This window comes from Canis lupus, chromosome X (assembly GCF_048164855.1).
Source record: "Canis lupus baileyi chromosome X, mCanLup2.hap1, whole genome shotgun sequence".
In the NCBI taxonomy this organism is placed as follows: Eukaryota; Metazoa; Chordata; class Mammalia; order Carnivora; family Canidae; genus Canis; species Canis lupus.
In genome coordinates this window covers 8,455,937-8,469,102 of record NC_132876.1, presented here as the reverse complement: position 1 = coordinate 8,469,102, position 13,166 = coordinate 8,455,937, and the positions used below count along the sequence as shown (strand labels likewise).

At 37.1% G+C, this 13,166-nt stretch overlaps 1 protein-coding gene across 6 annotated transcripts in view; it reads left to right on the top strand.

Annotated features, from left to right (window-relative positions):
* The window catches only part of LOC140627348 (RNA polymerase II elongation factor ELL2-like), a 114,759-nt gene that overhangs the window by 91,035 nt on the left and 10,558 nt on the right, over window positions 1-13,166 (top strand). Inside the window, exon 4 of one of the 6 annotated variants that reach the window (XM_072815563.1) lies at window positions 2,643-2,731. The exons of the other annotated variants lie outside the window; for them this stretch is intronic. Coding sequence (XP_072671664.1) covers window positions 2,712-2,731 — 20 coding nt within the window. The 5' untranslated portion in view covers window positions 2,643-2,711. The remainder of the gene's footprint in view (window positions 1-2,642; window positions 2,732-13,166) is intronic. 6 annotated transcript variants of the gene reach the window in all.

Sequence of the window (13,166 nt, the reverse complement as noted above, 5' to 3'; positions counted from 1 at the left end):
CCATTGCCCTTTGTTGACTTTCACAGGCAAGCTAAAAATCCACCCAGACTTCAGCTTCTGGCTCAAATATGCTGTTCTCCATAATGCTTTTCTTGGTTATTCTAATTTTAATTTTATTTATAAATTTGCATGCGTGTCTTCATTCAATATAGGAAACTGAATATATGTCAGTCACTGCTGTATTCTTGGGATAATAAACACATATCTTCCTTGACTCCAAGTAACTCATATTTTTATTTTAAAAAATGTATTTATACTCTTCCGCATTTGATAAAGGATTTTTTTGTTTTTTTTTATAAATGATTTTTAAGCAGATATATTAAATGTATTTACTGTAAAAATATCAAGATATTGCAGTTAGAATAAAGGGACTAGTTGATTAGAATAGTAATAGTAGGAGTAAAATTAATATACAAGGTAAATTGACTTCAGAACTCTGGCAATATGGTAATAAAAGGTGTTTTACAAATTTGATGTCTTTTACTGTCATTTTGGTTGGAGGTGCTGGAGATCATACCTTAAGAGAGAAATTATAATGCAATCTGGTAAATGTTCTAAAAATGTTACATATCAAGAAAGATGCTGGAGGGAATGAGTTACTGTTTAAGAAAATCAGAATGTGTTTCTGGCCATAGACGGTTGGCTGCATTGTACTTTATAAAAGGTAGAGATGGGCAGAGACTTTAAAAGCAGAGAGAATGGTGTGCATAATGGCACAGTTATGAAAGAAGAGTAGGACAAATTTTAGGATGGTGTGATTATAGGGTGCATATAGATAAAAGGGATGGTATGGTTGGAGTTAAAACAGGAGAGTTTTATTCCCGACTGCTACCCCCTTGTACACCAGGTAAGGAGTTTTTATTCTATCCTTAACTGGCATTCTTTTTTTTTTAAAGAAAATATTTTATTTATTTATTCATGAGAGACACACACAGAGAGAGAGGCAGAGACACAGACAGAGGGAGAAACAGGCTCCATGCAGGGAGCCCGACATGGGACTTGATCCCGGGTCTCCAGGATCATGCCCTGGGCCAAAGGCTGCGCTAAACCGCTGAGCCAGCCAGGCTGCCCCTTAACTGGCATTCTTAAAGGTGTGTTTTTCATAACACCCTCTTGTATCATATTTAGTTGAATTCATTTTTTTTCTCTCCTCACAAGACTGTGGGCTCCTCAAAGACAATCAACATTTCTCATTGATCTTTGTACACCCAACGATTAAAACCTTTATTGACTATGGAGAGTGTGTTTGCCGACTGGCTAAAGCAGAGAGATCTCTGGTCAGATAGGACAAAAAGATTCCGTGACTTCCCTCCCCTTTGTTTATAAGCATTTTTATTTTACCACCTGTGATTCAGGAATGCCATCTGGCAGTGTTTGTGATGGTAGACAGTGGTAAGATAATAAGCACCTTCATCTGTGCTGCAAACTTCCAGCTCTGCTGTGTCACAGAGTAACATGATCCTGGTAGTTGCTATGGTAGAGAAAGGTTTCCTGCTGCAGAGCTTGTTTTTGAAACTATTTTTACAGATGACTCAGAAACTGAAATTAAATATTTATAACCATTCATTGTATTGCAGAAGGAAAATGGTCCATATAGACCATCTAGGGTAACCACCCAATATTTTTTAATTTGAAACTGAGTCTAAAAGAAGTTTTTTTTTTAAATCACCTGAGTTCACACATTTAGAGATTCTGAGTTAAGACCAAAGCCCAGGACTGACTCCTAACACTCGGTCCATAGCTTACTTCTAACACAAAGCTTTATGTTTCCTCCACTTTGGGGGCGGTAAAGCATTCCCATTTATGATGTCTCCCTATTAACATTTCTTTAACCAGTGAATTAAAGTCCCAAAGAATACAGTCTTTTTTAATTGGCTGAATGACAGTCAACATTATATTTTACAACCTTCACCCTTGATTCTATCAAAATAAATGAAAAATATCTACCAATAGGGATTTCTATCACTTCAGAAAATATATAATCAAACTTTTAGGAGGTTTTGGAGGCTGCTGGTAGGGATCTTCGACTTGGGGAGCAGAGAAATACATAGAATTTATTATGTAGGTATTTCTTAAGCAGTAACTGTGGGCTAGGAGTGATGCTAGTCTATAACAATATAATGACATACAGAGAAGAGTGATTTCAGGAAGATAGATGTTAAGTTAACTTTGGATAGAAAGGACTTGATATTCAGAGAACTGGGTAACAAGAAAATGAAAGATATCCTGCTGATTCTACTGTCAAAATATCATTTATACCCACTTCCTGAGCTGCAGTTCTACAACAACCACCGCTTGTTGGAGACCTTATCAGTTTCTCACGGAATTCAATGAAATGCTTTTATTGTATTTTCTTCTATTGTCTGTCATATGCTCCCTGATGGATACATAATTAGATAGATAATTAAATCTCAATTTACCTTTATATGTCACAGGCATAAAAATTGCTCCTTTTTTGTTTGTTTTTCCAAATTGAGGTTCAAACCGTGTTCATACATTACTGAGGTAGGAAAGATTTTATTATGCCTGAGTTGCACCAAACAACAGTCCTTCTATGTAAAATGAGGGCTTAAGACAGCTATTCTCTCAGAGCCTTTCAAGATCTAATAGTCTTTGAGTTACCAGCTTTCTTACTCTTGCAGGTGATTCAAATGATATTAAATTCTAGCTCCCTCAAAATTCAACCGAAATAACTTCTTGATGAGAAAAAGATGACTTCAGTCTTACTAAGGTAAGAAGGACCTGTGAATATGTTAGGTTACATAGCAAAGGGGAATTAAGTTAGCAAGTGGAATTAAGTTTGTTGAATACACATTTCTCTTAGCCATCTTTTTCTGACTTGAATCCAATGGTTGGCATTCTATACTAGTCTTGAACCTCTCTAAAGATTTAGTCTCTTGAGCTACTGTAAGGGCTAGAATCTTAGTGAGGGCTTAGAGATGAGGGACCTGACATACAATTAGCTAGAACACTTTATTTTTTATTTTATTTTTTATATTTGTTTGTTTTTTATTTTTTTATTGGAGTTCAATTTGCCAACATATAGCATAACACCCAGTGCCCATCCCATCAAGTGCCCCCCTCAGTGCCCATCACCCAGTCACCCCCACCCCCCGCCCACCTCCCTTTCCCCCACCCCTTGTTCGTTTCCCAGAGTTAGGAGTCTCTCATGTTCTGTCTCCCTTTCTGATATTTCCCACTTATTTTTTCTCCTTTCCCCTTTATTCCCTTTCACTATTTTTTATATTCCCCAAATGAATGAGACCATATAATGTTTGTCCTTCTCTGATTGACTTACTCCACTCAGCATAATACCCTCCAGTTCCATCCACGTCAAAGCAAATGGTGAGTATTTGTCCTTTCTGATGGCTGAGGAATATTCCATTGTATACATAAACCACATCTTCTTTATCCATTCATCTTTCTATGGACACCGAGACTCCTTCCACAGTTTGGCTATTGTGGACATTGCTGCTGTAAACATCGGGGTGCAGGTGTCTCGACATTTCACTGCATCTGTATCTTTGGGGTAAATCCCCAGCAGTGCAATTTCTGGGTCGTAGGGCAGATCTTGGAAGCTAAGCAGGGTCGGGCCTGGTTAGTACTTGGATGGGAGAACATTTTCTTTAGCCTCCACGTTACCTCCTTTTATATGTGCCCCTTCCTTAATAATAGCTACCTACTTAGTAAGCATTAGAGCAATCAGTATTTCTATTATCTGTTGACCATACTTAATTAGGCTTCCTACTGAAGACAGCAGCATTAGTAGTTTGCAAAGCACTCTAAAATCATACACTATCCACATAAACCCTATCTGCTACTAGAGTATCTGTTTACCTTCTTACCTCTAGCCATGTAACTTGTTCTGATGAGAACAATGAGTCCTGCCACCTAGGAAGATTTTGCTAATGGAAAAATGGTATTTGGTGTGCATGGGATAGAGGAAAGCAGAGAATGGGGGTGCCTGGGTGGCTCAAGTGGTTGAGCATCTGCCTTCGGCTCAGGCTGTGATTCTGGGGTTCTTGGGATCAAGTCCCACTTCGAACTCCCGACAGGAAGCCTGCTTCTCCCTCTGCCCATGTCTTTGCCCCCTCTCTCTGTGTCTCTCATGAATAAATAAATAAAATCTTTAAAAAATAGGAAAGCGGAGAATGACTACTCTAATTATGACTCTAATGCTCCAAACAAATCTACATCCCTGCCAAAAGGATTTTCTGACTATGGGGATGGGAGTGGTACAAGGAGTCATACAAAGTTTGATGAGTCCGTTGTCTAACAGGCTTCTAACTCTTCTGTACTGGGATCCCTGGGTGGCGCAGCAGTTTGGCGCCTGCCTTTGGCCCAGGGGCGATCCTGGAGACCGGGGATCGAATCCCACGTCGGGCTCCCGGTGCCTGGAGCCTGCTTCTCCCTCTGCCTATGTCTCTGCCTCTATCTCTCTCTCTCTCTGTGTGTGTGTGACTATCATAAATAAATAAAAATTTTAAAAAACAATCTAACTTTTCTGTACTTCTGTAGCTTATGGTTTGTGAGGGTTTTGTATGAGTTTGGGTAGAGGTTTAGATAGGTCAATCTGAACTTTCCTGGGTTAAGTCCCAATAGTGCTACCTATATCAGATTATTTTACCCACGAAAGAGTATGGTACCTCTTTAAGATCTTCTATTTAGGTTTGATTTAGACATAAGAGTAGCAGTAAATCAATGTCTAAATTAGCAATAATCTTATCATGAATAAAAGAGTCCTGAAGGATTTCAGGACCTGGCAATTCCCTTTGCATAATCCCTTTGCATCAAGTTAGGCAACGGGTATCACAGAGGAGGAAATAATGTTTTTTGGTGAAAGGTCTGAGGGTGATTATTATGGGCTAGAACATGGGGAATGTGTGAATTGTTAGAGATACCTACCACCTGAGAATTTGTTGATTCCAAGGGAGATGTTAACAGTGGTAGATTTAAGGATCATTTTACAGTGTTTGCATGCAGATAAAATGTATTCAGATTGTCCTTGTATGTTCTGAGAAATTTCTTCTTGTGGGTTTAAGGGTAAGAACAGGAAAGCTGGTGTTTTATTTCCCTTTGGAATACCTTTGTTGATAACTCACATTATAGTTTTCCCTTTGTTTTCTTAGGTAACACAGGATAATTTTTTTCCCAGTATCTTTTCAGTTTAGAATTTGTACGAGTGTCTGTTTTGAGAAACTTCTTCTTCCAGTGGGTAATGACTGGGATGGGAACATAATTTTGTTTTCTTCTGTAAGGCCATCGATTTATTTGGAGGCTTATTTTGTCTCTAAGTCTCTTTCAAAATGTTCAGAGAGATATTGGAGGCGTATAAATGGGGCTCTTTCCCATGCTAATATCTGCTTGCCTTTTAATTCCTTCCCAACTACTGGCTTAAGACACTTCACAAAAAGTGAGGTGAAAGATGAGAACATGTATGCTTCAGAGTTTATTCTGAATGCCGTAAAGGTGTTAAGATGCTTACCTTTGAAGTCTCCAATGGACTTATTTTTTTTCTTACAAGACTGGGTTGTTGGTTACTTAATAGATTGCCCAATCTATTTTCATAAGAAAGACTGGGGATAGGCTACAAAAGACACTAATATTTAAAGCTTTTACAAATTTTTCTGGGAATGGATTAGGCTAAGGATTTGAATGGCTGGTGTCACCGTGAAGATTAGATGGCCTCTACAGACCCTCTTCTCATAGACTTTGTATAAAGAAATGCTGGACTTTACCACAAAGCTGCAAAGGTTAATGGTTTACATATACTTGATAAACTGATTTAAACTTTTTCTGTAAGAAGAAAGCTTAAGGACACTTATTTGAAAAAAAATAAAGTCTCATTTTCTAATTTGCTTTCTCATTAGTTCCTTCCAAAGTAAGATCTTAAAGCTCTGAATGACACTTTTCTCATAATGAATCCTCTCAGGACATTGGGTAGCCTGTGAACAGTACAAAGGGAAAAGATGACATTTTAACTTTAAAAGCTTTATTTTCAGTATAACCATTCCTAATTGAATTTTTTCACTTCTTGTTCCATTAAAGCAAAATAGAAATCAGCACCAACTATTCAGTTTCCGAGATTTTAACATGTGATGTTAATTTATGCAAGGTATTTTGCATGAGGTTGCATATGTATTGTGTATATACTTCAAGTTAAAGGCTTTATGTTCTAGAAAAAAAAGTTAATAACATGAAAATTAATAATATCCTTAGTTATAGCCCTAATGAGATGAGTACTGGCATTGGTGTTAAAAAACAAAATTCAATCAGGTAAATTTGAAGATCTAATTGGCTTTATTAAGCGATTCATGAACCAGACAGCATCCCATCTAGCAAGTAGAGAGATGGTCCCAGGAGTTCCACAAAGTGGAAGGTTGTTATAGCAGGAGGGAGGGGCAAGGAAGTTATTAGCCAAACAAAAGAAGGGATTGTTTCATCTTCTTCTGGGAGAAGGGAAAGACAGGTTTTTTGGGGTTTTATTTTGTTTTGTTTTGTTTGTTTTTATCATACAGATGATCTCACTAATGCTAATCAGGAAATTTCAGATCAACTCCTAAAAGGTCACATTGCTGGGAGAGGGTGAAGCTGATTGAGTTTTGGTTTGCTGTTGTGGCCAACGACTCCATTTTGGGCTTTAAAACAGTGTCAAGTGCCATTTTATACATTTCCCTATATTGTGCTAACTGATGCCCAGAGTAATTGAACCACTCTTAAAAAGGAAGAAAGGAAAGTGAAGGGGAACAGAATACGCCACTCCAAAATATGCCTTTTTTTGTTTTGTTTTGTTTTTAGGATGATTTTTTTAAGGATTTTTTTTTAAAGGATTTTTTTTTTAAGGATTATTTTTTTTTAAGGATTTATTTTAAGGATTTTTTTTAAGGATGATTGTTTTTGTTTTAAGGATGATTTTGAACTAATTTTAAGAAACAGCAGACACAGAAAAAGTCTGAAAACCCAGTCAAAGTTGCTGTTTGTGTAAGGCACACTCACATGTATAAGAGAAACCTCCATTTGTAAGACTGTCTCCTTCTCTGTACCAGGAAGAAGATGACTCTAAATCTGCAGAAACTTATCAGTGAAGTAGGCCCCCAAAACTTAAATCTGCATAGCAACCTTACCCTTGTTTACCATGCTTTTCCTGATAACCTCCCTTGACTGGCTCTCCTACCCCCGACATCTTTTGTCTTTAGATGGAGAGAGTATTTTAGTTGGTCTGTTGAGCCCTTTCAGGGAGTTACTCAGTTTTCCTGGGTCTCTCCCATGTATACAGGAGGTATTCATGTTATTAAATTTCTGTGGTTTTACTCTATTAATCTGTCTTTTATTATGAGCAAGGATCTTAGCCAAGAACCTAGAAAGGTAAAGGAAAAATTATTTTTCCTCCCCTACAAAAGGAAGGAAGGAAGGAAGGAAGGAAGGCAGGAAGAAAGGAAGGAAAAAGAAAAAAAGTATGGCATTGCATACCTATTTTTGTTAAATCATACACAGAACTATATAATGAAACTGCATGGAATACATTTCAAAATCTTGACTTAGTATTACTAATGAGCAAAATTAGGCCGTGAACAATTACCAGGTTATTACCTTTATTGGTCTTTATGGCATTCATATTATTGAATAAATTGTTAACTCATTAATCAATTATGATTAAAATTATCAAGTGGTTTTTACCAGCACTAATTAAGCACTCTTGTGTAAAACATGTCTATCCAGAGAACTAATACTCTATACATATTATCAAATAATTTAGAGTATTTTAAATATTAAATTATATGTCAAGCATTCAAAATGAATTTGAGATGAGGAGAAAAGCATATTTAAAAAAGCATAGGGATCCCTGGGTGGCGCAGCAGTTTGGCGCCTGCCTTTGGCCCAGGGCGCGATCCTGGAGACTCGGGATCGAATCCCACGTCGGGCTCCCGGTGCATGGAGCCTGCTTCTCCCTCTGCCTGTGTCTCTGCCTCTCTCTCTCATTGTGTGCCTATCATAAATAAAAAAAAATAAAAAATAAAAAATAAAAAAGCATATTTTCCAAGCAATGAACATTAGTTTCTTATTTTGCAAATTTCTTATTTTAGGAATTGGAGCAGCTTCTGAGTTTTATTTCTATTATTTGTCTTTTATTTTTTTCTACCACATGAATAAATTGACAACCAGAAAATTCAGTTTAAGAAATTCTTTTAAGAATTTGGTATAAGGGGATCCCTGGGTGGCTCAGCGGTTTAGCACCGGCCTTTGGCCTAGGGCGTGATCCTGGAGTCCCAGGATCAAGTCTCACATCAGGCCCCCTGCATGGAGCCTGCTTCTCCCTCTGCCTGTGTTTCTGCCTCTCTCTCTCTCTCTCTCTCCCTGTGTCTCTCATGAATAAATAAAATAAAATCTTAAAAAAAGGATTTGGTATAAAAATTGATTGATGTTGTATATTAATTTTACTATGAAGCAAACCGGCCTGTCACACCTTTAGAAAAAGACCACAAAGAATAGCAGAAAATTTTCACCAATCTTATATCTGATATGGAACTTGAATAAAGACAACACAAAAACCTCAATAACTCAATAAAAAAGCAACCCAATTTAAATATAGGCAAGGAACTTGAATATACATTTTCCAAAGAAGGTACACAAATGTCCAATAAACACATGAAAAGATGTTCATTAGAAAAATGTGAGTGAAAATCATGAGATATTACTTCACACTCATTAGGATTGCTATAGTAAAAATAACAGATAATAAGTGTTGTGAAGATGTAGAGAAATCAGAATACTCATACACAGAGAAAATGATGCAGCCTCTGGAAAACAGTTTGATGGTTCCTCAAAAAGTTAAAAATGGAGTTACTATGCGACCTTGCAATTTTATTTTTAGGTATACTCTTAAGAGAAATGAACACATATTTACACAAAAACTTGTACTCCATGTTCATAGCAGCATTATTTATAATAACAAAAAGTTGAAATAATAGAAATATCTGTTCAATGAACAAATAAAATATGGCATATCTATATGATGTAATATTATTCATCCATAAAAAAGGAATGAAGTACTGATGCATGCTACACCATCAATAAACCTTAAAAATATGCTAAGTAAGCATATTCTCAAAAAGAAGCCATTCACAAAATTCCACAGGTTGTATGATTTCATTTTTGCTAAAATGTTCAAAATAGGCAAGTCTATAGGGGCAGAAAGTATATTATTGGTTGCCTCGTGTTGTGCAGTTTGGGGAGAAATAGGCAGTGACTACTATTGGGCCTGGAGTTTTTCTTTAGGGTGATGAAAATGTTTTAAAATTGATTGTGGGGGCACCTGGGTGGCTCAGTGGTTGAACATCTGCCTTTGGCTCAGGGCATGATCCTGGGGTCCTGGGATCGAGTCCCACATCGGGCTCCCTGCATGGAGCCTGCTTCTCCCTCTGCCTATGTCTCTGCCTCTCTGCGTCTCTCATAAAAAATAAATAAAATCTTTAAAAAAATAAAATTGATTGTGGTGTTAGATGTACAACTCTGAATATACTAAAAATGATTGAATTGTGCCCCTGAAGAGAGTGAATTATATGGCATACAAATTATTTCTCAACAAAGTTTTCTTTAATTGCATTTGTACTGTGATATAGAAAAATGACTCCTGAAGGATATCCATATCCTAAATTCTGGGATCTGGGATTATATCACCTTACATGGCAAAAAGGTCTTTGCTGATGTAATTAAGTTAAAGATCTTGAGATGGGAGATAATTTTGGATTATCCTTGTGGGCCCAATATAACCAGAAAAGTTCTTAAAGATGGAAGAGGCATACAGAAAATCAGAGAGAGAAATCTGAAGATGCTACATCGCTGGCTTTGAACAGGTAGGAAGGGGGCATGAACCTCTAAAAGCCTCTAGAGGCTGGAAAAGGCAAGAAACAGATCCCCTTCTAGAGCCTCCCAAAAGAGTGTATCTCTGACAACACCTTGATGTTAGCCCGATAAGACCCACTCCAGACTTCTGACCTTAGGAACTGTAAAGGGAATCCATTTATGTTGTTTTCCACCATTAGGTATGTGGAAATTTGTTACATCATCAATAGGAAATTGATGCCCATGCTATGTGTTGCTTTCTGTGCTATGTTCTGGTGATACTGCCTTCATGTTGCCTACAGTGTAGTAGTGAACAAAAATAATTTTGGAACTGTTAAAAGCATTTATTATTCTTCTCACATACAATGATCTAGTCTGGAATAGCTACCAGACCAGAGATTCCAAAGCTTTTAGGGCTCAGGGACATTCTACGCTCTTAATATTACTGAGAACCCCAAAGAGCTTTTGTTTCTGTGATTGTAATCTCCTGATATTTACTGTATGGGAAATTCAAACTACAAAAACATTTTGAAGTCATATTTTTATTTTATTTTATTTTATTTTTTAAGATTTATTTATTTATTTATTCATGAGAGAGAGAGAGAGAGAGAGAAATGCAGAGACACAGGAGGAGGGAGAAGCAGGCTCCATGCCGGGAGCCTGACGTGGGACTCGATCCCTGGACTCCAGGATCACACCCTGGGCCTAATGCAGGCGCTAAACCGCTGAGCCACCCAGAGATCCCCCTTTTAAAAGATTATTTATTTATTTTTTTATTTAAGATTTTATTTATTCATGAGAGACACAGAGAGTGAGAGGCAGAGACACAGACAGAGGGAGAAGCAGGCTCCATGCAGGGAGCCCGACGTGGGACTCGATCCCGGGACTCTAGGATCACACCCTGGGCCAAAGGCAGGCACTAAACTGCTGAGCCACCCAGGGATACCCTGAAGTCAGATTTTTTAAAAAAGATTTTATTTGTCTATTCGAGAGAGAGAATACAAACGGTGGGTGGGGGGTTGGAGGGGCAGAGGGAAAGGGAGAAGCAGACTCCCCACTGAGCAAGGAGCCTGATGCGGGGCTCAATCCCAGGACCCTGGGATCATGACCTGAGCTGAAGGCAGACACTTAACTGACTGAGCCACCAGGTGCCCCATGACGTCAGATTCATTGAGGTACTACTTACAGTCATTTATATTTTTTTAGTGACTAGTTCTGAGAGTTTTGACAAATGCAATCATTCATGTAACCACCACTGAAAGATAGATATAGAACATTTCCATTATCCCCCAAAGTTTGCTCTGCTGCCACTTTGTATTCAATTTCTTACACCCCCAGTCTTTGATAGCCATTAATATGTTTTCCATCTCTATAGTTTTGGTTTTTCAGAATGCCACATAAATGGAATATCTGGTTTTCTGTCACTTAGCACAATGCATTTAGTATTCATCTATGTTGCTATAAAACACAAAATTTTATTACCTTGAGGTTCTATGGATCTTACAGAGCTAAAATCAAGCTCTCAGCAGGGCTCTACTCCCCTCTGGATGCTCTAGGGGAGAAGTTGTTTCCATGCCTTTTTCGGCCTCTAGAGCCTTTTCTATTCTTTGGCTAGTGGTCTGTTCCTCTCTCTTCAAAGCCAGCAACACCGTATCTCTCTGATCCTCCTTACATCTTCACAGTTGTCTCTGGCTACCACCAGGAAATGTTTTCAGCTTTTAAGGACCCGTTAGATTAGATTGGCCTGCTTGGATTATCTTGGATAATTTCCTTATCTTGAGATCCTTAACCTTATTCACAAGTACACGTTTTATGATGTAAGGTAACATATTCACAGGTTCCAGAGATTAGGACGTGGACATCTTTAGTGGGTCATTTTTTTTTCTGTCCATCACAAATTCCTTTTTATTGCTGAATATGCTATTACATTGATGTACCATAATTTATTTTTTTAAAATTTGCTTTTTAAATTCCAGTAAAATTAATACAGTATTGTATTAGTTTCAGGTGTACAACATAGTGATTCAACACTTCCACACATTACTCAGTGCTTATCACGATAAGTGAGATACCATAATTTGTTTAGCTGCTTGCTTACAAGTTGATGGGCATTTGACTTGTTTTCACTTTGGGTTGATTATGAAGAAAGCTCCTATTAACATTCTGTGGGTCTGCGTTTTCATCTCCATTGGGCAAATAATAGCTACATAATTATATTTCTTAGTATCACCAATCTTCTCAGAAGAGAGTTTAAGCCTTAGGAAGCTTTCATACTTACTGTGGTGGATACAAGGTTTTCAAAATTTTAATTTTCACTTGAGACTTTGAATTTTATCATTGGTAGTTGTTTTCCTTGAAGTGATAGGTTCAGTTTGTTATTTTTTCAAGAAACTATTTGCTAAGTACCTGTATCTGACAAAGGCATATGCTTTTCCTTAAGACAACCATCCTACTTCCCTATGCAGAAGGGTTTTCTGTGTACTCTTCATGTGTTACACAGAATATTAAAAAGTCATGACCTCATGGCCAAGATTTAATTAAAGTTATAGTTATCCTTGCTTCTTCAGGAATAGTCTTAACTGAGACTGACTTTTCTTTGGGACCACTGCCTTAATTCACGCTCAGGCATGATCTGCCACTACCTTCACACCACTGGTGCCAATATCCACACAGTGAGAGGGCAAATAATGTCTTACTACTATTCTGAACATAGTTTTAATCTCACAGACCCTCTGAAAAGGTCTTGGGGACCTCTAAAGGATTATAGATCACCCTTTGAGAATAACTTCTATGAATAAATCATTGTCCATAGACTCCTTAAATGTATAGTTTATTTTCATTATCCAATAAAACACTCTGGCAAATATAGAGAAATGCCAAAGTACTAAAAATATTTAATCTATATTTTATATATCTGACACACTAATATCTTTTTTATTTTAGTAACTGAGATGATGTTAGGGTGATTTTATCTAGCTTATAATCATAAGTCAATTACCATTTGTTGAAAAATTCAATGTAAAAAGGCTTTCTGGGAGGTAATGATAGTATCTCTATTTTATAGATGAAAAGTTTTTAGTTCAGAGAAGATAATTAATTTCATAAAATTGAGTGAGGTCAAAATTTAAAGCCAAGTCTGTCTTAATTAAATAACTGGGATTATTCTGCTATATGACGTTTTCTGCCCATAATGTAAATAGTAACTCTGGAAATGAAGTGAGGATAATAATAGAAGTCAATAATTAACATGCACATATCAATATACTTCTATTCCATTTTATATATAAAATATTGAATTGATCATTTTATATGAAACTCAGCTA